At 41.2% G+C, this 25,980-nt stretch overlaps 1 protein-coding gene across 1 annotated transcript in view; it reads left to right on the top strand.

Annotated features, from left to right (window-relative positions):
- The window catches only part of shank3a (SH3 and multiple ankyrin repeat domains 3a), a 135,329-nt gene that overhangs the window by 35,905 nt on the left and 73,444 nt on the right, over positions 1-25,980 (top strand). The window contains exon 3 of the mRNA XM_034535207.1: positions 2,021-2,092. Coding sequence (XP_034391098.1) covers positions 2,021-2,092 — 72 coding nt within the window. The remainder of the gene's footprint in view (positions 1-2,020; positions 2,093-25,980) is intronic.

Here is a 25,980-nt window from a genome sequence, read left to right as displayed (position 1 = left end):
TGTCACAGCTCTTTGAAATGTACCTTTAGTGCCACTGTAGTTGTGCCACACGTCATTTTCTTCATATATACCAAACACGCGATACCTGTTGCTGTTCAACCATCTTATAACTTATTGTTGTTGTTATATAGTATCTGCTTTAGTCTTTTAGGATCAACACACATTCTGCAGCCCCTCATTACATCGCTGACACCCACACACAGGCTTTCATTTTACTTTACACTTTTAAAAGTACACAATGTATGCATGTGTGTATGCATCACAAGCACACACACATGCTCACGCGGCATGATGGTGTGAAAGCAGTGTAAGCATTTACTGTCATGATCTGTCAGTCAAATCTAGCAGCAATAATACCACGCTCAATGACAGTGTGTTGTCTGCAATGGTTGTCTTCTTTTGGAGATCATTTTATGCTTGTCCATTATGGTTTATGATCTCGGAGAAACGCAGGCGTATAAAGAAGAGTTGCTTTACTAACGGTGGTGTAAAGATTCCAGGTGAAGATATAAGGAGCATAATACAAATTTACAGTTTAATGTCAATCTCTGATGCATTGGGAGATACTGGTATTGTTCTTGTACTTCTGATAGTTTGTCATTTCAAATATATCTCGTTATTAAAATTATTTTACTAGGTTTTCTTTGGTGGTTTAGTTTTGGGCTATATCAACAATGATGACTGAAATGTCTCTCTGCCTACGGATCAATATCTGTGGCAGACTATTATGCTAGTAGAACAGCAATGACTTCAAACATATACAAATAAAACAACAGTCTCACAGCTGTGTAGATAAGTTTATTGTTGTATCGGTCTCATCTCTAATTCAAGTCTGTGGTTGGACTTTCAATCTAGCTGAATAGGTGTGGGCTCCGATCAGTTTGTGTGTTGGTGTGCTAGTGTCTGCTGCTACTCTGTCGGAGCACTGTGTGGGTCATTGATTGACCAGCAGTTATTCCCAGAATCCTGTGGTGTGTAAAGATGATTGACAGGTTTGGATTAGCAGTTCAAAACCGCTCCGCTCAATTGTGGATTTCACACACACACACACCTACACACACACACACACACATGCACACACTAACGCTTGCATGCAGGTGCGCGCGCACGTACACACACATACATACATACATACATACATACATACAATACAATACCCGCAAGTCCTGGACAGTGAAAGTTATTTTTACAGCTCTGTGTTCGGGGAAAACTGTCGATTGAACAAGCACTCCTCAACAAACCGAAAGAATTATTAGGCTTTTGACAAGTTGGCATTGTAAATGCAGCTTGTTTGTTGTCGTGAAAGAACACATATGGTCCAACTGTGAAATAATCCATTCTCAGTTAGGACTGCTCTCAGAGCTAACTGATAAGATTCATGTTGAGATGTTCAGCTCTATATGTGTTTTGTCACAATTTTGTATTGCAGAACATACAGTGTGTTGTGGTTTCAGGCTTTGAATAATCCAATCAATGTCTCGTCATCAGAGTTCAATGCTTTACTTCTGTTAACTAGTTGACACACTAAATTCAAATCTTCAGTTTTTTTTAATAACGTTAATCCAATTGTCTTTTTTAATTTCTAAGCTGTTTGCAGCGTCTCCCCTGCATATTCAGTTGAAATTGGAAACCATTTTTTATTGTTTCGTGGTTTATATTTTGTTACTCAAGCTTCTATGAGCAATGTTTTTTCAAGCAAGATTTAATATTTGGAAAAGATGACAAGTAGGAACACTCGAAAAATATGACAGCTGTATACACAGAGATATTTGGTCCCCTAATGTCATTGCATGGTTATGAAATGTGTCGAATCTCTTTCTATCTTTCGCTCTTATATGACAAGCCAATACATTTAATGAAAAATGATTTTACATAGTTTGGTCTGAAGAGCTGATACTGTGGGAACAATGAATTCTCATTGAGTATTTTGTGTGTAGTGATTTTGTGAAGCAGTCAAAGCACAAACAAAGAGAAAGGGTAACATCTGTCGAGCCTCTTATGTTTGTTGTTGTGTTTTCAGTTCCGCTATAAAAGACGTGTCTACACCCAGACTCACCTGGATGAAAAGCAGCTGTCCAAGCTCCATACAAAGGTAAGACCAATCAGCTGACATCTGAAGAGCTTATGCTTGGTGCAACCTTCTAAACTGAGTGACACGCATGCAGTACAAAGAACTTTGGTCAAAGCTTGGATATAATAGAGGCCAAGTGGTTATACCAAGTACTGGAAGGCTCCGGTTGAATTTGATGTTCCATTTTTTAAATACATTGCTTGGTAAGAGAACTTCACTGACAGCTTGACTATGTGTGTTTGTCAGTACATGCATGTGGAATTGGAGATCTCTATCTAGGCCATGCAGGGCACTAAGAGCTTTGCACGAGGGACAACTCATGTGTGACTGTCTGTTTTGTGCTGCTATAGTACATTAAAATGAAGTGAAGATTAAGGTAATACAAACTGGAATTTGACATAACATAACATGCGATATATTTGATATATATATTGTCTCTTGTTGAGCATCAAAAATAATGTTTCATTGAAAAAATAAGACTTTACTGGACATTCAAGAAAAGGCTAAAGCAAAGTTCATAGTTTAAATAAATTAAATATATCAACATTGTCTGTCTGCATTTTGTTCTCAGATCAGGTTGAGACTATGTGTAACAGCCATTTGTGTATTACTGTTTTGTGTATTAGTAAGTATGAATAAGATACAGAAAGTAAGGTGGGTTCGGTAAAATCCTCCTTTACTTTTTGAATAGACAGGCTCATGTACAGCAACTGGCAAATAGAACCAAAGAGGCAAAGCTGGCAGATGGTGGTCAAGGGCCGGCAGGTGGTCACACACGCAGATACAGAGCTGCAGAATAGGACAAAGACTGGCAGAGTAGAGCTACTGGCAGAGAGTGCATACTGGCTGGTCACTGTACATGAATATGGAGTAATGGGGAACAGTTATGGAAGCACCTGTGACTAACCGGGTGATCATCTGACGGAGGAACTCATTGGTGCTGACTAGTGGACAGGTGAAGAATGACAGGTCTGAACAATCAGGAAATATCAGTTAGAGATCCAGATAAGGTGGATAGAAATGATTGTGTGTGTTAGTGTGTGTGTTTTGGTCCGTGTGTTTGTGTGTGTACATGTGGGTGTAATAAGTGGAACAGACAGCAGAGATAATTGAATGGATTTGCATCAAACCTCATCAGAAGGCAGGAGATTTTTCACTGAAGAGAATTAATAGTGTCAATTGTGTGTTAGAGAGAAAGGAGAGAGCAACAGTAGGGAGCTGCTGTTGCTTACAAATCATGTAACTTTTCATCCTTGGAATTTGTCAAAAGACCGTTTTCCAATTTCAGCTCAACTTTACGAAGAAACTAATTTTTTTTTTTAGCATATGCTGATTTTTCTTTTTTAATTGTTGAACGATGCTCCATCCCATAATTATCATATGAATACAATTGCATCAAGTAAGACCATTAAGCGAGCTGCTCACCTCTTATGTGTGATGAATGTTCTTAGTGCTTTTCTTGTTGTTAATAGACTAATGCTAGTGAAAACAGTTTAATGACTATGGATGATTTTTCTTTGGAGTGAACTCTGTATATCCCATAAGAAAATGTGATCATATCCTCGTCATCATAGTTTGGGGAAATAGAGTAGAGGGCCTAGCACATTGGGTGGTTCAAGAACATTGATTAGCAACTTATAGTAACAAATGATAAAACAATGTTAAAAGTATGAGTAAAACGGTCTCTGTAATTGTACATTTTGCATTATTGCTCCATTGTTGTCTGCTACTTGTAAGGCAAGGCAAGTTTATTTATAGAGCACAATTCGTACACAAGGCAATTCAAAGTGCTTTACAGCTACATAAAATTACAAAAAGACAAATAAAATCATTCCATAAAAACATAAAAATAATAATTAATTAATTATATTAAAAGCGAAGAGTGCAGATAAAATACTTTCAGTTGTCAAATAGAACTGTTTTCAGCCTGGATTTAAACATTGACAGAGTTGAGGCCTGTCTCACATCTTCTGGAAGACTGTTCCAGATTTTAGCAGCATAAAACTGAAACGCAGCCTCACCGTGTTTAGTCCTGACTCTGGGCACCAGCAGGAGACCACTCCCTTAGTTTCTCAGAGCCCGAGATGGTTCATATGGCTCTAACATGTCACACATGTACGTTGGTGCTAGACCATGAAGAGATTTGTACACAAGCAGAGCTGTTTTAAAGTCTATTCTCTGAGCAACAGGAAGCCAGTGCAAAGACCTGAGCATGGACTAATATGGTCGTATTTCCTGGTTCTAGTCAGGACTCGAGCAGCAGCGTTCTCGATGTACTGCAGCTGTCTTACAGCTCATTTAGAGAGCCCAGTGAGCAGGTCGTTACAGTAGTCTAACCTGCTGGAGACAAACGCATGGATTAGTCTCTCTAAGTCTGGTTTAGACACTATTCGTTTTGGAAATGTTTTTTAGATGGTAAAAAGCTGTTAAAGTTAATTTCTGAATCCAATATTACCCCTAGATTTCTAACCTGATGTTTAGGTTTTAGAGATAGTCTCGAGGTGACTGATAACACTTTCTCTTTGTTTCTGTGGGCCACAGACAATGATTTCAGTTTTGTCTGAGTTTAGCTGGAGAAACTTGTTTTGCATCCACACAATGATCTGTTCGATGCAGTGACAAAGTAAATCTACAGGCCCATATTCACCTGCCGTCAGTGACACGTAGACCTGAGTGTCATCTGCATAGTTGTGGTAGGACATGTTATAGCTGCGTACTAGCTGGCCTAATGGAAGCATGTACAGATTGAATAATAGGGGTCCTAGGATTGACCCCTGGGGAACCCCACAGGTCAAAGCCATTTGGTCTGAGACACAGTTACCAATTTCAACAAAATACGTCCTGTCCTCGAAATAGGACTTGAACCAGTTTAGAGCAGTACCAGAGATTCCCACCCTGTTTTATAACCTCTGTAATAAGATCCCATGGTCAACTGTGTCAAAAGCAGCGCTCAGGTCCAGCAGAACTAAGACTGAGTCTTTACCTGCGTCTGTGTTCAGGCGGATATCATTTGTCACCTTGATCAGAGCTGTCTCAGTGCTGTGGTGGGCCCTAAAACCTGATTGGAAAGTATCAAAAGCATTGTTTGACAGGAGAAAGTCAGTAAGCTGTTGGTATACAACCTTCTCTAGGACTTTGCCTAAGAATGGCAGGTTTGATATGGGCCGGTAGTTGTTCAGTACTGTGACATCCAGACTGCTCTTCTTTAGAAGAGGTTTAATGACAGCAGTTTTTAAGGCCTTTGGAAATGTTCCAGTCTGGAGTGAGATGTTGACTAGATGAGCGAGTTGTGGTAACAAACTGCTCAGCACAGACTTTAGAAATCTAGTGGGTAACTCATCAAGGCAGCATGTCGATGGACTCAGACTGCAGATGATCTCTTCGACTCTTTTGTCAGTGACAGGTATGAAATGTGTCTGCTCTAGGTATCTAGCTGGCTGCAGAGTAGATATTTGTGTTGTGGAATTGATGGAATTTTTAATGCCTTGAACTTTCTCATTAAAGAATATTGCAAACTTATTACACTTAGATATAGAATTGAGTTCTAAGGGCAGTGAAACAGGAGGGTTTGTTAATCTGTTTACTTTAGCAAACAGGACACGAGAGTTGTTACTGCAGTTTGTGATGATTTCAGAAAAATAACTCTCCCTTGTTCTACGCAGTCTGGTACTTGTACAACTGTAACAGTAATGCATCCAGCTGTCTTTACTGCTTTGTATATGTTTATCAGTTGCTTTAATGTAGCTCTTGGGGAGAGTGGTCGTCCTGTAACCACACGCTTCCCGCTCTCCTCATAGTTGCATGTTGAAGTGTCCTTGAGCAAGTTCAATGCAGAGAAGAATTTCCCCAATAAATGGATCAATAAAGGATACATTATTATTATTATTATTATTTCAACTTAATTAAACGACAGTCAGGACATAAATTGGCATACACTTTTTCTGTCAGTCAAATTTCAATGTCGAGACTTTTCAACATTTAATTTGGAAAATAGAAGACATAATTTTTGAAATGTCAATAAAATGGTTATTTAGAAATAAATTAAACTTTGAGTACATTGTTTGTCCATTTTGTCCATTTTCTGTATGTTCATGGGTGATAAGTGTTTTCTGCTGTGTACTTCTATTGAGAAGAAGGAGAATGAGATATAGTGAATGAGAGGGAGATGCATGAAAGCCGTGATGAGAGGGGTGAGTCATACTCTCAAATAGTGTCTTTTATCTAACCAGTCTGGTGTGAGGTGCTGCCGTCTGCTACTGTGCTACATTGTTATGACAAAGTATATGAGTGTTACTCAACAAAATCAGTTTCTGCCCAGCTACAATTATGTGGTAATTTCACACAATAAATCATCTGTAAAGAAATGATTTGTTGTGATTGACCTGTCCTACAGTCCAGTAGAAGTCAAATTGGTACAATTCTCAAATGGAGAAATGAGTGTGAATCACACCAACACTATCTCACTGAGTACAAACCCTAATGCATGAATGGGTGGTGAACGCCACGGTGTTCTTTGAGCTACTTTGTTTGAGCAATGAGTAATCCAGGCTGCTTTGTTATTGGAAAGAATGAAGGTAGTAATTTGTCACTATAAGCTCCAGCAGCCATAATCATTTCTTGTTTTCCTTACTAATCTCTCAACACAGAGATGTCTGAGAGAGAGAGACCCATCATTATAGAAGGTATCAGGTGAAATATCTTTCACAGAGGATGTATTTATAAAATACTGGTGTTTATGTGTATGTGTAAAATATTTAGTATAGATTCACATTATGGTTGGTAAGGTAATACAACCTGATTGCTCTAATAGGCACAGTATCCACTGCTTCCCTTGCGAAAGTAATGTAGAAGGAATGCAGCTCAATTTATGATACCATTCAATATCATGGTCATATCCAAGTCGTCAAATGGTTGAGGTCAGAGCCAACTGCTATTTAATTATTAATTCGTAATACATGCTTAATAAATGCAGATGTATGAAAAATGTCCTATTAAAAATAAAGTAGTTAAAAAGGAGTTTAGGTATCTAAAGTAATATGTATTCATAGCATCAATAGCACTGTAGTATTCCAAGTATTCATCTATGGATGTTAAAGTCTCTTTCTGGTGAAAAAAACTAAATATTCCCTTGTAAATGCATTAGCGAAAGGTGAGCCTTAAGCAAGTTATGTTACAAAGTAACAAAAACCTTAACGTTTGCTACATCTTTTTTCTAAATGGCACATATGCTTTTTTTGCATAATGACTTTCAGGGGTAAAGAGGGAAATCCTGTTATGGGAGACTCTTGCAGCCTCGGCAGTCACGATGTTCACTACTCATCCTGCAGCAAGCTGCCCTGTTAGTCAAAGGTCAAGCATTAGCCTACTTTGCTGGTATGGAGCTCATTAGCCGCAGGCTAAAGTTTGAAATGAGGTCATAATTGATAGGATTTCCAATTCTTTTTTTCCTCCTTCACATCCGAACCAACCAGTCCTCATCACCCAGAAACTGACCTGGCTGCATATACATTGTATACTTTTAAAATTGTAAAGCAAAATGAAAGCCTGTGTGTGGGTGTCGGCTATGTAATGAGGGGCTGCAGAATGGGTGGCTTTTTTGCAGTCTGACAAAGAGCTTGTCATGACCGAACAAAGACTTGAACCCAAATGCATGACTCGAGGCAAAGTTACAACAAAAAATCGCAGTTTAATAAACTGGAACAAACAAACAGAAAATCAACATGAACAAAGTAGCAAAGAAAACAGGAAATCATGAGACAACATGGACACAAGACACGAAACTGATTAACTTAACATGACAGTTTCCTGGACATGACAGAGCTTCCAGTAACAGACATTTTCCAATCTATTTTATAACAGCCCTTTAAGCAATTTACTCAAACTGCCTTAATAACTTGACCCTTGACCCTTACATTCTCATATTGACGTTGTCTTCACTGTTTACTGGCATCTTTACTGTATATATTCCAGTGTCATTTTCAAACTCCATGTTTTTTAAGGCTGCACATCACATGAAAGGGAAATATTTGAGATATATGTATCTTTTCATCCACATCTCATAGTAACATGTTGAGATCAAATGGTAAATGGACTGTAGGGCTTTTTCTCGTCACTCAAAGTGGTTTAACACTACTACACTACTACTTCACTACATCATTCACCCATTCACACCCATTCACACACTGATGGGAGGAGCTACCACACAAGGTGCCACCTCCCCATCAGGACAAACTAACGTTCTTACACCGTACAGCTACGGGAGAAATGTTGGGTTAAGTGTCTTGCCCAAGGACACATCAACGTAGGCAAGCGGAGCCGGGGATCAAACTGTGGATCCTCTGATTGAAGGATGACCCTTCTCACCACTGAGTCACAGTCACCCATCAAAATCAGCTACTTCATGCTATTTAATTTATGATGAACAGAGAACTAATGCGTCAGCCATGTCCTAGAGATTGATCAGTACAGATGTATGTGCCCTGAGAGGAACTCTTCGTATGTGTTCTGAAGAACAGATCTCATGCAGTTTCAATTGGTCTGTTATACATTAGGGATGGAAGATCAGATGGTTGGATGGATAGAAAAATAGGCATGCTCTATATACAACCATGAATAAAGCTTGACAGCATTTAGTAACGCACTATTTGGTAATGTGGTCATGACTCCACAGAACACATTGCTAGAGTGAGGGCATTTCAACTGTGCTCATATCATAAAGCAGTAGAGAAATTGAAACAATATAAAAATATAAAATCTGCTAAATGTTTGGGTAAAGAAATTGTTCAGTATGATTCACAAGCTAAACCAGTGCTCACATTAAAGTGTTTGACAGTGTACATGTGTAGGAAAGGATAATTCACACTCACGACTCCTCCTTAAAACCTATTGCAGAGTAATGCTATTCCTCCTACACCAAGGCTTTGTATTGCTGTTAGCAATCTATTGTATTTATGAATGAGAATTCCTGCATTATTTTCAATTTACAATGAACCACACAGAGAATGTAGCTCATTGTAGGTGTGATATTGTTCCAAGATGCCATATCCCTCTGAGCATTTGCACAGTGCTTTACCCTCCCAAGAAATTTGATGTGGGATTCCTGCATAATACACCAATATATACACATGCACATCACACATGCACACACTCACTCACTCACTCACTCACTCCTGGCACAGGATGATAGGATATTTCCAATGGGGAATCCCTGATACAGAAAGCTCCCCTTATGGATAATATTTTAACAGGAAGATAAATGTAATACCGTAATAAAGGTAGAGACATATCTGTGTAGAAACAAGAACACACACACAGACACTATTTTCCCAGTTGTAGAGAGCTGAAATTGTTTATGCTGATTCTAATATGAGATACTGTTTGTGCCTCTGTGTTTTTGAAGTGTGAATACACATGTACTGTACATACTCTGTGGAGTTGTGTAAATGGGGTTATTTGTACAAACAATTATAATACCATCAATTCTGCAAACAGTTTGCATTTAAATGTAACCATAATTTCAGAAACACTGTGACATAATAACATGAGCATTAGTCAATAGTCATGAAGTTTCCATTGTCATTACACACTTGGTTTGGAATGTAGTAACAGAGATTGCTCCAGCATCCTACGGTATTTGTATGTCTCTGTCCTGTTTTTTTCTATACTTCCTTTCACACTTTGGGTATCCTTGTCTTTCCTCGCTTCTACACCCCACCCACTTTCCCTTTCATTTTCTCTTTCTGTTTTCCTTCTCTCCCCTCCCTCTAGTTTCCCTCCCTCTTCTCTAACTCTCTCTCTCCCCACCCTCCCTCTATTCTCTCCAGCATCCTGCAAAATCACCCCTTCCTAGCTCTCTATCTGTCTATGCACAGCATTCAGTGTGTGCGTGTGTTTGTGTGATTGACCATGTGAGTGTGCATGTGCTACTTTGACAATAGGAGAGGTAGTGAAGGAGAAGGAGAGAGAACAAGAGGAGAGGAGATGACGAGGAGGAGGAAGGGGACTGGATATGGCCATGTGGATGATTTTTTGCATTGGGACTGTAGCTGACCTACAGGGAGTGTGTGTGTAACAGGGAGTGTGTCTGAGTGCGTGAGAGATGGGATCCGCTCTGGGCAAAAGACAAGCAGCCGAGAGAAGAGAAAGAAAAAATAAACAAGCCAGGAAGGCCAGAATCAATAGTAAGGTACCCAAATTGCTCTCATCATCTCTTTAATTTAATTTTAACATTATCTCTGGTGTAAATGTGTCTTTTTCCTCTTCTGTCTCTCTGTTTTCCATACTTTCTGCCTCTAATTATTCCCAAACAGTCCCCAACTCATCCCTGTCTACCTGTTTATGCTCTCGCTCTCTTTCTCTCTCTGGCTTTAGTTCTGTTGTTATGCTCTGCTGCATGTTGGCTGTGTGCAAAGCTGGTGCAGTCTTGTCTGAAACCTTGACAGAATGCTAATGTTTCACTGGTTCAGTTGCTAACCGTAGGCTTGGATCACTGTGTCTATTTGTGTGTGTGTGCATGTGTGCATGTGTGTGCCCGACACACTGTCAGAGGATGTGTGAATGTTTGGTCTAGCTGTGGCCAGTGTAAGTGGTCTTGTTTTGCTTTTGGACTGTGGGGCAAACATTTGTGTGTTTGTGTGTGTGTGTCTGGATGTGGCAGATGTTCCTGCTTGCATGTGTGTATGTGCACATGCAGGTGAACGTGTGTATGGAAATGTGTTTATGGATGCATGCACATGACAATGTGTATATGCCAGTAGGTCCATAGCCAGACCTTTCTCCACAGCACTGTGTCAGAACTAAAGTAAGGTCTGGCTCAACACATTATCATTCTGGTCTAGGTCGAGCAACTCTAGCTTGTTTGTACCTCTTTAAATAATCAGTCAGACTACTCCAGGACAGACTGTCTATCTGTTATCATAATACTCATCTTAGTGCTTAACAATGTAGATGGCTTCATTGTGTGTGCGTTAGTGTTTGAGAGAGTCAAAGCTGCAAAGAGATGAAAATGAAGCATAATATCTGGAGCACAGTGGGTACACTTGTTAAGCTAAGTAACTGCTACAAACGGTATTTCTGTAAACCTCTGCTGAGACTCAACAGAGCTTGACCTAAGCTACTGCACAAATGGGCAGCCTGACGTACTCTACAAAAAAATGCTCAAACAAAAATGTCTTCCATACATTCTTTGGGTCAATTATTGATACAGTATATAACTTATCTCTCATCTCATTTACAGTGTTACTTATAATTTCTGTGGTTGTATAATGTTGTTTCTCATTTGCTTACTAATCCAGCTAGTAGAAGTAACAGCCATTCAAACTATAGCCCTGGCTTGTAGGGTGACAGTCTTGTATAATATTAAAGATTCCTAATTACACTGCATAGGCTGGGCTACTGTGTTTTTGTCTACTTTGTGCTACTGCTTTTCTAGAATGTGTGTACTTGACTTTAAATAGCAGCACTGCACTCTAACACTTTATACTTCATCACCAGAGTTTCTCATCTTCCCTATTAGTCTTTCACATAACCTGAGTAGGGTGTGTTTTTGTGTTTAAGAGCACATTGCTTAGACAGATTAGAAAGAAGGAATTTATTATATTGTGTTCAGTATACTCTGAAACCAGGCCACGTAGACACTATAGCCCCAGGCTCCTCATAACACACCCTAGGAAGCTCTGTTTGTCTCTGCTAGAAGGTACGGCTAGTATTTTTGGGCTCTTTGTGAATCACAACTAGACCCTCCACCAGTCCTCAGATATGACAATGCAGTCTATTCCTCATTCTCCACTTAGTGCATTATGGCTCATACTGAACAGACTTTTCTGTGGAGGATGACAATCATACACACCACAGCAACATGCTGAAAATGCATGTTATTTTTTCCTATTTGCTGAGCGTTTAGAAGCAACCTAAAGCCATTTGGCGGGTACAAAGCTCCACATACTTTCTCCTTTGGTTTGCTTGAGTGTGTTGTGTTTCGGAAATGTAAGACACCAATCACCACTGATGTGCTTGACAAAAAAGTGGAGGCACCATGCATTTTGCATCCATCCATCCATTTAACTGAACTGGAATTGAACTTGCTTTTTGGTCTTGAGGATGCCACACCTCATTGCACAATATCATTTCACAATGGAGAAATACAGCATTGTATAGTTCTTGCTACATCCAGAATAACATCCCACTCGCCGGAGACTCTCATTCTAGGTCAGGCAGTATGAATAGTTGACTGTAGAATAGAATGCCAGAGGCGTAAAGTACAATAGAGTTCTAATAAATGTCTGGCTGAATATACACACTATCCACACACCCCTGTGCCAGCCTGAAGAGTGCTGGCTGCCCTCTTTGGTTCTCTCTCTGTAGCCAGTAGGCTTGTTTGCAACTACATACTTAATCACTTGATTTAATTGAGTGTAAATCCTGAAGAACCGCCTTCATTACAAGACTTAAGTGAAATTATGAAGGGTATCAACCTAATAGAGAAAATTAACCTTTTCTGTTAAGCTGCAAGTAAGCATATTTTTATTATTTTTCTATCAGGTTTTAAATAACAAACTATTCCTATATTTCCTATATAATGTAACAATGTATTTTCCGAACATCCCCTCAGTTTTTTGTACTGTTTACTTTTCCCCTTATGTTTATTTTTTTTAATTACATTTTTTTTTTATGTTTCCATTTTATATTTTTCTTTATACTTGTTGTTTCTTTTACAGTTAAACAAAAGAGTATTTAGGAGAAAGGTCTATTGTAAAAAAAAAGCTGAATCATTAGTGAAATACTACAAGCTCCAACAAAGCACACAGCAAGCAAATAAATAAATAACAAACGTCAAAAGTTTAACAACGATGATTTAAATTATGATTTTAATTAAATGTGCTTCTTTAGCAAGGTTCAATGGAGAAGGATACTTTTTTTAGCTTTCTTCACAGCAGTATTTTAACTGGGCTTTAAGTTTAACTTAGCTGGAGTTATCTTTTGGTTTTGGTTTCGTTGTGTTTCAATCCTCTGGCTCTGTCCCCTGCTCCCTGCCTGGCTGTGTCCCGGTGTCAGTTGGTGTGTCTGCCTAAACGCACATCACTGGACCTGATTCAGCTCTTTCTTTCTCTGGACTCTTTTATTCTGATGACCGTATACATTCCACCTGCTTACAAACACTCAGTAATGCATACGAACAACAATTGAGCTTTATTGTCATATTTCATGTGGAGCAATATATGGACGTAAACTGCACACTTTAATCATTACTTAACACAAAATCAGTATCAAACAACCGTTGTTGACACTATGGCCGGGAAAAGAAATCGACACCTGGTCAGCTAACACTCATGGACCATGAATGCAATTTATAGTTACCACCATTTTTTATAGTGACACAGTGGGGACAAATGTATGATAATTTCCAAATAAACTCCTCAAATCAATTCTGTAGCAGAACCAACCTCTCCATGTATGCTCAACATGTTCTCAACTGTCATAGATATATGCTCTTTTCTCATCTCCGCCCTCACACACAACATTGTCTACGTTTCAAGCAGGTGCACCTGATGGTTTGCAATTGTCATCGAGTCTGCCATGACCCCAGGCTGAGCTTACTCCACATACAGGGCTTTATTTTTGTGAGCCCTGCAGCTCGGCGTAGATTGCAGACAAGTGCCCCCTGCTCAGTGCGTCGGGAAATTCCAAGCAATCATGCGGTATTTCTGGGGCCAGGCTCTTAAACCACATTTGCTACTTTCATCCCCTTTAAACACAAGGCGACCCTTTGGCCAGACTCATTAAAAAGAAGATGGCCCACATAGCTGTTGCCCAGGTTATTCTGTGTTTTGGACAGATAGGACTGGCAGGAACCAACAGTCTTGGGAATTATTAGGGGAGAGATCATTTTGAATTGATCTGCACATTATGTCCACATTTGATGTAAGCACTGTGGTTTTGGTGGGCATTTACTTATGACACACTTTAACCAGGAACATACCAGTCTGCTGTTGAGACACTGTTTTCTAGGACTTGATGAACATGAAAATGGAGCCCATAGAGTATCATTGTAACAACACCCATGAATGGCCCGTATGTGTGTGTGTCTTTGTGTTGTCACCATTTTAAATCTGTGTGTTACTGTTCATGTCAATATATTTATTTATTTATTTGTATTAATGGGTTGGCAAGTAAGCCAGAGCTCATTGTTCTGATGGAAGAGACAATGTTGGACAAAGCCATGCTGCCAGTGTGGTCAGGAGGGTGGGTGGAATTGTTTGAGCGTACAGCAGACTGTGTTTTGAGGTCCATATACAATAAGCCTGTTCTCTCCATGTTTGTGAGTGTGTTGATGACTAGGAACGAGACCGTGGCTTTGCCGTGCTTTGTTCCAGCCTCTAGCCAACCCTATCAGAGCTAGTTCATGCTGTCCCGCCTGCCCAAACTGTAGTAGAGCTAAAACACATCATTCCAGTGCTTCGGAAAAGGATTACCCAGGAGGTACCATGCTGCTACGTTCAGAGAGAGCTGCGAGGAGTTGGGCAACAGAGGTTAGACTTAACACTCTACAGCTAAAATGATTCACCAGATCAAGAGTAAATGACGGTTACTGTAATGTCACAGTCTTGCTATGCCTTCTGACACTGTTCTTAGATAACAAGGTGTTCATAGTACTTTGAAGCATTTTGTTTGATTGCCAGCTTTGAATTTTCTTATTCAAAATGATGAACTGGTTTGATGTTTGATTTATTTGACTGCAACGGCTGATTACATTTTTTTTACTGTTCAGTGTATGAATGACACGTATTCTACACCAACAAGAAAGGAGTGATGACATGTTTAAGGGATTGCATAAGATACATTTGTCTGCTGTGTTATGTATTTCATATGGTTTAAAAACAGATAGGCCACATAATAGGGTGATCATACTGGTGTGTACTTGCTGTGTCAGCAGATGGCATGGGTCCAGGTAGAGGCTGGCTTTAGGCTAGAATGCAGAGAGGCATTTTTGTTTCTCTCTCTTTGTCTCTTTTTCTTGTTGTCCTTTATCTGCTTTCCATTACCCATCAAAACCATCAATAAAAAGAGCAGGACCCCCTACAGAAACAAGACATTAAAAAAAACTAATCCCAGTTAAAGGGATGTCTTGGATATTCACAAGGGACACTGGTGGAAGTTATTTAGAACAGGTATCACAATACTTATGATAAAGACTGTCTCATGTGAACTAAGCACGCTGTGTGATTGGGCTTCTTTCTCAGGGCTCACCAGAGAGGTGTAAAATTGAATTGCATTTTCACAAAAACATTTACAGTCAATGATGTGTTAGATGTTGTTGCTATAGCAACTGCACCCATCACTGTCTTTCTTCTTTTTTTTACTGCACTCATTCATTATGAATACAGTGTGTTTAGTGTGCTGAATTCTGAATTCTGAATCAGTAAATGTAATGTTGTGTGTGTTTGTACATATAGGTGTGAATGAGTAAAACACGTCCAGCTTTTTCATGTGTTGTTAGTTTTCCCCTAAGCTTAAGAGTGTATCAACAATACTGATACAGTAAAGGTTGAAGATTTCACTCACAGAAAATCCTACTCCTTGGGATAGAGTCTGTCCTCTGTCATACAGTACATTGGTCTTTTTGTGGCTGAGAGCATTACACTTTAATCCTGTTACATATGGATATGAGAGATTATTTATTCTCTCGCTCACTCAGACAAACATACTGTATTTAGGCTGAGGTCCAAACAGATGTAGATTGAGGCAGAAGTGCTTTTAGACAAACAGATAAAACACAAAACACCCAATCTGTTCTTACAGGCATGAAACGGTACGCAGCAGCTTTGTGGCTCTTAGGGGACTTTAAACACCCACATTAAACCAAGAAGGTTCATTAATATGTTCCTTTATTGGACAGATTTACAAAATCCAGCAGTAATATATATTGTTAAACATACACTTTGACTGTCGACTGTTCTACTGGAAATCAGCATTCAGTTCTTAAAAAAGAAATACTCAATTAAAAAACTTTCAATAGTGAATCATATTTACTGAAAAGCATCCATATGAACTGCTCAAACCAACTCTGCACTGCTTATAGCACTGTGTTGGTATCGGGCAAATGCAACAGAATATGGCTAAGTTTACTGCTTTCTTTTGCTATCCCAGGTAGCTGCTTACATTTGTTTGTAAAAAAACACCAAACAGTATGCTAATATAGTTGCATTCAGGAATGTTTTTAGCCCAGAAAGCTACACACATTTCAGAGCAGACCTTATAACTGTGAGTTTTATCATAACTTAGGTTTCTGGTAGACACAGAGCACACTTCATGTCATGCTTTCCATAGAGCCTGAAAAGTCAGAGTTCACAACTTTAGTCCCTTTTAACGGTAACACAGCACAGTGCGTATGATACACTGGAATACACAGATACAACAGGTGAACCCAGTATCTTCACCAATTGATTTGGCTCTATAATACAACAATAGTCCAATTGATGACACGACATATACATATCAACCCATTGCCATCATATGTAAATAAATGTTGCTCAAGAGATTTAAAACAAGTGAACTATGCAGTTAATATGCTAACAGATTAGTCCACCGGAGCATTTTTGCAACGTAAACTGTATTTCAATCACCACATTCATACAGGTACATACATGACCTCTGCATTTAACCCATTCTAAGCATCTAAGGAGCAGGGGCCTGGTGTGAAGGAATGAATGGCGGGTTGAGGGGTATGGTCTTCCTGTCTGAACTTGCGCTATAGCTCCATGTGGTCTGGGGCTCAGCTGCTCACATACCTGTATGTGGTCTGGGGCTCAACTGCTCACATACCTGTATGTTTGTCTGGGGCTCACCTGCTCACATACCTGTATGTTTGTCTGGGGCTCACCTGCTCACATACCTGTATGTGGTCTGGGGCTCAACTGCTCACATACCTGTATGTGGTCTGGGGCTCAACTGCTCACATACCTGTATGTTTGTCTGGGGCTCACCTGCTCACATACCTGTATGTTTGTCTGGGGCTCACCTGCTCACATACCTGTATGTGGTCTGGGGCTCAACTGCTCACATACCTGTATGTTTGTCTGGGGCTCAGCTGCTCACATACATTTATGTTTGTCTGGGGCTCACCTGCTCACATACCTGTATGTGGTCTGGGGCTCACCTGCTCACATACATTTATGTTGGTCTGGGGCTCACCTGTTCACATACCTGTATGTGGTCTGGGGCTCAACTGCTCACATACCTGTATGTTTGTCTGGGGCTCAGCTGCTCACATACATTTATGTTGGTCTGGGGCTCACCTGTTCACATACCTGTATGTGGTCTGGGGCTCAACTGCTCACATACATTTATGTTGGTCTGGGGCTCACCTGCTCACATACCTGTATGTGGTCTGGGGCTCACCTGCTCACATACCTGTATGTGGTCTGGGGCTCACCTGCTCACATACCTGTATGTTTGTCTGGGGCTCAGCTGCTCACATACATTTATGTTTGTCTGGGGCTCACCTGCTCACATACCTGTATGTGGTCTGGGGCTCACCTGCTCACATACATTTATGTTGGTCTGGGGCTCACCTGTTCACATACCTGTATGTGGTCTGGGGCTCACCTGCTCACATACATTTATGTTGGTCTGGGGCTCACCTGTTCACATACCTGTATGTTGGTCTGGGGCTCACCTGTTCACATACCTGTACATTTTGGGATTATTTGTCAAACTTAATCACTTGTCTTTAGTTAAAAGCCTACATGGAAACGCTGCTTTCTCGCGGTAGGAAGCCGTTCACAAAATCGTGATGCATTGTGGAAGATGGTCTATGGTCACTGTACACTGTAAAGGAGAATCTACTTTACATTTAAGAGGATCATATGCCACATAAAATGGCGTGGTGGGCCTTGAGTTTGACACCTATTCCATAAATAAACCAGTTTTCCTCATTATTGTAGATTGTGAGATAATGGCCTTCAGATTGCAATCCATTATTGTAATTTGTCATGGATTGTAATATAATTTAGAATCTCTGAAGACTCAAACACTCACTCAGACACACACTGTTACCTTATAATGTTACATGTTTATCCTGTATTAACAACCCAGGAAGTTTAAGATGCTAGTGTTTTCTGTAAAGCCATTTTATCTGACACAGCCACACAGGAGCCTGTTTGACATGGAGCCATTATTTGCTGTAATAATATTGGCTCACAGCCAGAGATCAGCACAAATATAGCCTGGAAACCGACAAAGACCAAAACCGTACAGAATACAGTGATTCCCACAGGATTTTGTGAGACTAAGGTGGATGGACCATGGACCCTCAAGGGGAGTCTGAAGGCATGCTCCCCTGGTCGAAAATGGTGTATGTTTTAAAGTTAAATGTATCAATCTGGTGGACTTTGAGAGCAAAAATAGGAGACTAGATCTAAGGAGCACTGTCCTCCTGTAAACAATGACGTGCTCTTATTCTGGCAGTGGTGGAACGTAACAGTGTCCAAAATCAGCCAGGAACAGGGGTCTGCGTCACTACACCCCCCCAGGGAAGCGGCGAGGTACAGGCCAGGGGTTTACGCTGCTGTGGGGGAAATGCACACGAAGAGGGCCAGCCAGCCTTTGAGAGTAAACATATTTTCGTCTCTCTATGACTCTTTGGCGATACAAAATAGTCTGTGGCTGGCCGCCAGAGTATGAACTATAACACCATTTCAAATCATTCAAAATGAAGCACATAGCCACAATTTCCCACTTGTCCTTGATGTAGAGCTGGTGTGTCAGCAAACAAAACCTTACCTAAACTGGGGATGTACGAAAAAAGAAAACATTATATATCTCATACCCAAATCGGATTGGACTGGGTATCAACTGCACCTGGGCTCAAAATGCTAAAAAACCTTTGACTCTGACTGCTTTAGGATAAACATCTACAGTAGTAAATTACAATAATACACAACAACTCTACAGTGTATTTGTAGGTTGTTTTTGTCATTTACATTATCTGTCCATTATAAAGTTTAAATATAAACTAATAACGCAGGCGATAAGAACGATTAGAGCTGTAAATAGATTACTGCTCCACTCTATTTGCATCTCTTATGTTCACACTTTTATTTCTTTTCTATCTTTGCACTACTCTCCTCCCTTCCTTTCCGTCACGTGACCCTGTTTTCTTGTGTTTCTGCCACATCATGTCATTTTGTTGCATATTTAATGGTAACATACTTCTAGACTTTCATACTCTACAATAAATCCATGAATTATAGAATAAACCGAGAAATAAAACTAGGAAAGCCATTTGTGTGTATTTATTTTCTTCTTCATTTGATAAGAAGAGGTATAACAAGAAGAGCCTCTTTTTTTATAGGGAACCTTGAGTCAAATGAAAGATGCAATAGACCAGTGACAGCTTCTCTAATCAGGTTGAGTTGAGTTTCTACTGTTACGGTTTGCTTTGTGCTTTTGCCAAAGACTTGAAGCACAGCTTAGTATGTTTAAACATGATGCCTCTTGCTTTTATCTTGCTCAGCAAGGGAGCTGAGTGAAACAAACTGCATGCTTCCCTTTACTTTCAGTTTTGAATAAAACTACAAGCATATATATATATATATATACGGGATTATTAAAAAGACCCATTTCTGTAAACCATACAATATTACAGTACTACCTCAACTTCACACTGCAAACTGTGCATGTATCATTTGCCCTGCTAACGTATCTTTCGACATGTATGTTATATATTTTATCCATCACACCTTTCCTGCCCTCACTGTCAACCCTTATGGCACACCCTGGCACTACTTACCATAGCCTACTTTTATATTGCCAGTTATATTGCCAGTTAGTTTTTAGCACACAAATAACAACAGAAAAAAAATAATCTTAGTATGACAAATGCATGTGTTTAACGGTGAATTACTTACTCAGACTACCACTGCTCTTAAGAGACGGAGTTCAAGGCTTGCCTTCGCTCCAGCCTTTATATAAGTGACTGTCAACAAAGCACAGACAGAATCAGGTACGCTGTGTGCCAGATAAGAGTGTTTGTGCTGACGTGACGACACTCAAGAAGAGGCAGTTGACTCATTTAACGTGTGACTGATTGTTAATACCACCATTTGTCTTTGATAAGATTGTATTCATGGACCCTCCCTGAATCTCTGCCCATTCACGATGATTGTAATTTTTAATATACATTTTTATATGTAGAGAATTTCCTTCATTATTATTTTCATGAACAAACTGCTAACAAGTAAATCATTTAATCAAATTAACCACAGTAGTTTCAGTTTTGTTGCTCATCAGTGACACTGTTGGGTCTGATGAATCAGACCCAACAGTCATTGTCAAGACAGGCTGAGTAGACAAGTCACCTGGCATCTGAATACACTTTACTAATGTGACAGCTCAATGCTGACAGGGTATACCTGATGAGGTAGAAGCACAATGAGTGAGTCAAACGTTGGATCAGTTAGATCAGTGACAGGTTTTAACAGTCGACTTTGTTGCTCACCATCAGGGATTACACTATGAAATGGAGGACTTCATTATGCAATGCTGAACCAAAAGTTTTGAAGCACATTTTACAAAGTGGTGTAATTGGGCTCAAAAATACTTTGTTCACCATATACTTACATTGGGAAAGAGACATCAGCAGATATTGTCATCAACTTCCCAGAATGAACACTGGAATAGTCCTTACTATATCTCTGAAAAGTTGTGAAATGCACTGATAGCAGAATCCAGAGTTATTTTCTTTCCTCTGTTTACGTCACTGAGCTTCCTCTATGAGCCCCATACTGAGGTAGACTTTAAGAAAATATCCAGGTAATTTCATTGGAATTTTCAAATCTGAATTATTGTCTCTGACGCCATCCAAGGTCTGAACTTCTTGTAAAATGTAGAGTGTATGTCATATGTAGGCTTAGACAATGGGCCTCGATTTATATCTTTGACCGGAACCATATGCTTGTTTTCGTGATACAGAATCTGTTGTGTAGCTTGCACTGACAGCAGGACCCTGTTTCAATGGAGTAAAGCATTACTTCCACGTCTGCTTGAGGCCTTTGCTCCATCCCAACTGTTTAGGCTATACTCGTATCACCCTGATGTCTGACGGTCCCCAGAGCATTCCCATGACCCACTACACTGGCTCGCTGTGTTTATTGCCTTCAGAGTTGTGACTCTTTAGAACATGTGTGTATTTTACGGGCCAGCTCACATTAGGTCAGTATGTGATCCTCCCGAATAAGCATCATGTTGGTGAACATTTTAATTACTACTCATCCATGCAGAATGTACTGTCGGCCAGCTGTGAGTGACCAGGGGGCTGTGTAGCCATGTGGCAATGAGTGTAAATATAGGTCAGTGACAGTGTCTGACACACATATGTACATGTTGTATGGATTACACATGAATGCACATTAGCTACTGAACATTGAGTGTGTTCACCTCCTTTTATGAAGCTATAGCAAAAATATAAAAACCTTGTATGAAAAGGAGAAGGAAAACTAAGGAAGAATAGCTGCAATTTAGAGTGAATAAAAGAGGTAGGGAAGACAGCAATGGAGGCAGGGGGAGTCGTGTAAGTTCTGGCCCCATACCCAGGCTTTTATCAGTTTGTGTTAGATAACCTCCCCTTAGTGGTGGAGACAAGAGCCTCATCACGGTACTGAACTAAAAGAAGGAACCTTTATCATCTTTGTCCTGCTCGCAAGAGTAGCAAGGTGCCAATATAAAAAAGGGCAGAATCCTAAATAGGTGAGGGGTCTGTAGTCTTGCAGGTGTAACTCTGATAACAATTTCCTGAAATTCCAGTAGGAGGCAACCAGGAGGCATCCTGATGAGATGCCCGAACCACCTCAGTTGACTCCTTTCGACACAAAGGAGTAGCGCCTCAACTCCAAGTTCCCCCCTGATGTCTGAGCTCCTTACACTATCTCTAAGGCTGTTCCCGGCCACCCTACAGAGGAAACTTATTGTGGTGCTGCTTGTATCTGCAACCTCGTTCTTTCGGTCACGACCCAGAGTTCGTGACCATAGGTGAGGGTCGAACGTAGACCGCCCGATAAATTGAGAGCTGAACCGTTTTTACTGCTGCAGCCGCACCGATCTGCCTGTTGATCTCCCGCTCCATCTTACCTTTACTTGTGAACAAGATCCCGAGATACTTGAACTCCTTCGCTTAGAGTAGGCACACACAATCTGGAGGGAGCAATCCACCGGTTTCCGGCAGAGCACCATGGCCTCAGATTTGTAGGATTTGTAGATTTCATCCCTGCCGCTTCACACTCGGCTGAAAAACGCCCCAGTAAATGCGGTCAGAGGAGGCCAACAGGACCACATCATCTGCAAACAGCAGAGAAGCAATCCCAAAACCCAAACCTGCTGTGCCTAGATATCTTGTCTGTGAAAGTCACAAACAGGACCAGTGATAAAGGGCAGCCTTGGCGGAGCTCAACACCCACCGTGAACGTGTCTGACTTAATGCCGAGAATACGAACACAGCTCCTACTGCAGGTGTACAGAGACTGGATGGCCCGTTGCAACAGGTCCAACACCCCATACTGCCACAGCACCCCCCTCAAAAACCCAGCGGGACCCGTTCAAAAGCCTTCTCCAAGTCCACAAAGCACATGTAGACTGGTTGGGCAAATCCCAGGACCCCTCCAGTAGTCTTGCGAGGGTAAAGGGCTGGTCTACTGTTCCACGACCGGGACGGAATCTGCACTGCTCCTCTTGAATCTGAGGTTAGACAAGTGGTCAGAGCCTCCTTTCCAGCACCCTGGCGTAAGCTTTCCCCGGGAGAATGAGTAGTGTGATACCTCGATAGTTTGAGCACACTCTCCGGTCCCCCTTCTTGAAAATGGAAACCAGCACCACGGTCTGCCAGTCTATGGGCACTGTTCCCGACCCCCATGCGACCTTGAAAAGGCGTGTCAGCCAAGACAGCCCAACAATATCAAGCACTTTCAGCATCTCAGGGCAGATTTCGTCCACCCCAGGCGCCTTGCCACCAAGGAGCTTTTTGACTACCTTATTGGCCTCTCCCAGGGATATGGGTGCTCAGGCGTGTTCAGGCGCTGCGCCCTCTCCAAGGCACATGTTAGTCAGGTTTAGGAGTTCCTCAATGTGCTCTTTCCACTGCCTCCGTCCGGGTCAGCAGCTTCCCCCGACCCCGCTGAGAACAGCCTGGGGTAGGCCCTGCTTTCCCTTCCTGAGCTGTCGGATAGTTTGCCAGAACATCCTTGAGGCCTACCAAAAGTCCTTCTCCAAGGCCTCCTGAACTCCTCCAATGCCTGAGTTTTAGCATCCGCGACCACCGCATCTGCAGCCCTTCTGGGCTGCCCGTACCCGTCAGCTGCTTCAGGAGACCCCTGGGCCAACCAGGCTCGAAAGGTCTCCTTCTTCAGCTTGACGGCTTCGCTCACCCCCGGTGTCCACCACTGGGTTCTCGGGTTGCCGATGACCTTCCGCCCACAGCTCCTAGCAGCCATGTCCACAGTAGAGGCTTTGAACATTTCATGTCCCTAACCTCCCTTGGGATGTCTGAGTTAATTTGGAGGTGTGAGTTGAAGACTTCCCGGACAGGATCCTAAGCCAGATGTTCACAGTTCACCCTCACTACACATTTGGGTTTGCCAGGTCTTTCTAGCCATCTCCCCCGCCATCTGATCTAACTCACCACCAGGTGGTGATCAGTTGAGCTCTGCTCCTCTCTTCACCCGAGTGTCCAAAACATACATCCGCAGAGCAGATGATACGATTACAAAGTCGATCATTGATCTCCAGCCTTTAGGTGTTCTGGTACCAGGCACACTTATGTTCGAACATAGTGTTTGTTTAGTGACAAACCTTTGTTAGCACAGAAGTCCAACAGCGAGACACCGCTCGGGTTCAGATCGGGCAAGCCGTTCCCCCCCAATCACCCATGCCGGGTTTCTCTGATATTCCCTACAAGCTTTGAAGTCTCCCTGGTGAACTATGGAGTCCACCGACCAACTCCAAGAAGGCCAGATACTCCAAACTGCTGTTCGGTGCATAAGCACAAACAACAGTCAGAGCCTTAGTCCCCGCAACCCGTAGGCACAGGGAGGCGACCCTCTCGTTCTCCGGGGAAAACTCCAACACAGCGGCGCTCAGCCGAGGGCTCTTGAGTAACCCCACTCCCGCGCAGCGCCCTGGGCAACTCCAGAAAAGGACAAAGTCCAACCCTTTTCCAGGCGCTTGGGTCCAGAGCCAGTGCTGTGCGTGGAGGTGAGCCCAACTATATCTAGCTGGTACCGCTTCACCTCCTGCACCAGCTCTGGCTCTTTTCCCGCTAGCGAGGTGACGTTCCACATCCCTAGAGCTAGTCTACATAGCGCCCAACCCCAATGCTTGTCCCTGTGGGTGGTAAGTCCACAAAGTCTACATTGATATTTGTGGTTGGAGTGACTTTAATGCATTACTTTCCAGATTTATGATTGCTTGTGTTCACAATCTATTCATGAGCAGATTCTTTTTCAGATTATTTTCTAGAAATGTCCCGCAGTCGTAGCACAACAGTTTTGTAGCCATCTGTGAAAAGAATGCACAGACAAATAATTGGATCAAGGGCAGCACAAATCCAATGCTGTCGTTGAAGAGTCATTTCTAGTTGGGCAGATGAGGACACCTTGTGCAAAGCACCAAACTGAATCTGAAGGGTATTTTCTTGGTTTAACAAGTTGGTCAATTGCCATAGATTCTCTGATTTGATTATTGCTGATGTTTCTTGCTCTGCTGCACTGAGATAAGACACTATCTTTCTTTTTTGCTAGTCCTCTATTTTTTTCTTTGTTTTTCGTCCCTCTCTTTATTTACCTCATCCGGCATAGCAGGATTACACCATCCTCATGAAAATAGAGTATGTACAAAGCTGCATTGACCACCAGTCAAACCTTTTCTCATTATTTATCAATAAATCTGTGCTCTCATTGCGATTTGGTCCGTGTAATGACCCTTAATGACACAGCCTGCAAACTGTGGGTTAGCTTTGAGATAGAAGAATACACTCTGTTTTACTATCACAAGCTCAGCTGCAAGATGATAGATCATGGTAGATGGAAGGATACAAATGACATAATATGAAACAGAAATCAAGTATTTCCATTTAAAAAAAAGTACTGTCACTGTTACTTCTTCAGACCAAACACTTATTGTTTGGAATGAAGTGTGGGTTTTAAGGAGCAGTTGAGGTGAGACACTGTAAGACTGATAATTTGAAGATGAGCTACATGCTTGATTTACTGTGTGACAGTGACAGATGAGTATCTAAGTAAGTAAAGAGTTTGCTGCTGTATTGATAATCAGTATTGAATGGTTACTAAAAAAAATAGATGGGAAGTGTCTAATTCATTGGCCAAAATAAGTATGGTGTGACTAAGACCATATCTTTCCTTCTAAAGATAAACATGATGTGCATGTTTTTTTTTTTTATAGCTGTAAGGATGTGATTGAGGGTATTTTTCTATCTGAAATGAATTACATCTGTAGTGTTTTGAAGACTGTACATTTATTCTGTACCTTCTTTTATCTGGTGGTGTTACCTTCCTCTCCCAACATGAGCATGCAGGCTTCCAGTTATTATTGCCCAAATGTACACGTGCACATACGTGGTTGTGTGTTGGGCACCTCAGTGTACCACATCTGTAATTTCTTTAATTACATAAGGTGTGTGTGTGTGTGTGTGTGTGTGCGCCAGTGTACGTGATGCATTTTACCAGTGAACTATCATGTTATCTATGGAGGTAACTACATTAGATTGATATACATGAAACGTGTAATCTAATTGTTGAGCTGTAACAATGTATTCATATGTGAGGCACTTCATAGTCTGATGGAGAAGAGGGTAAACACTAGTGAAGGTGCTGCGGACTTTGTTTGTTGTGGACTTGCTGGATGAC

The sequence above is a fragment of the Cyclopterus lumpus genome, chromosome 6 (genome assembly GCF_009769545.1).
Source record: "Cyclopterus lumpus isolate fCycLum1 chromosome 6, fCycLum1.pri, whole genome shotgun sequence".
Taxonomy (NCBI): Eukaryota; Metazoa; Chordata; class Actinopteri; order Perciformes; family Cyclopteridae; genus Cyclopterus; species Cyclopterus lumpus.
Note: the sequence above shows the minus strand (reverse complement) of the source record. Positions and strands in the feature narration are given on the sequence as shown.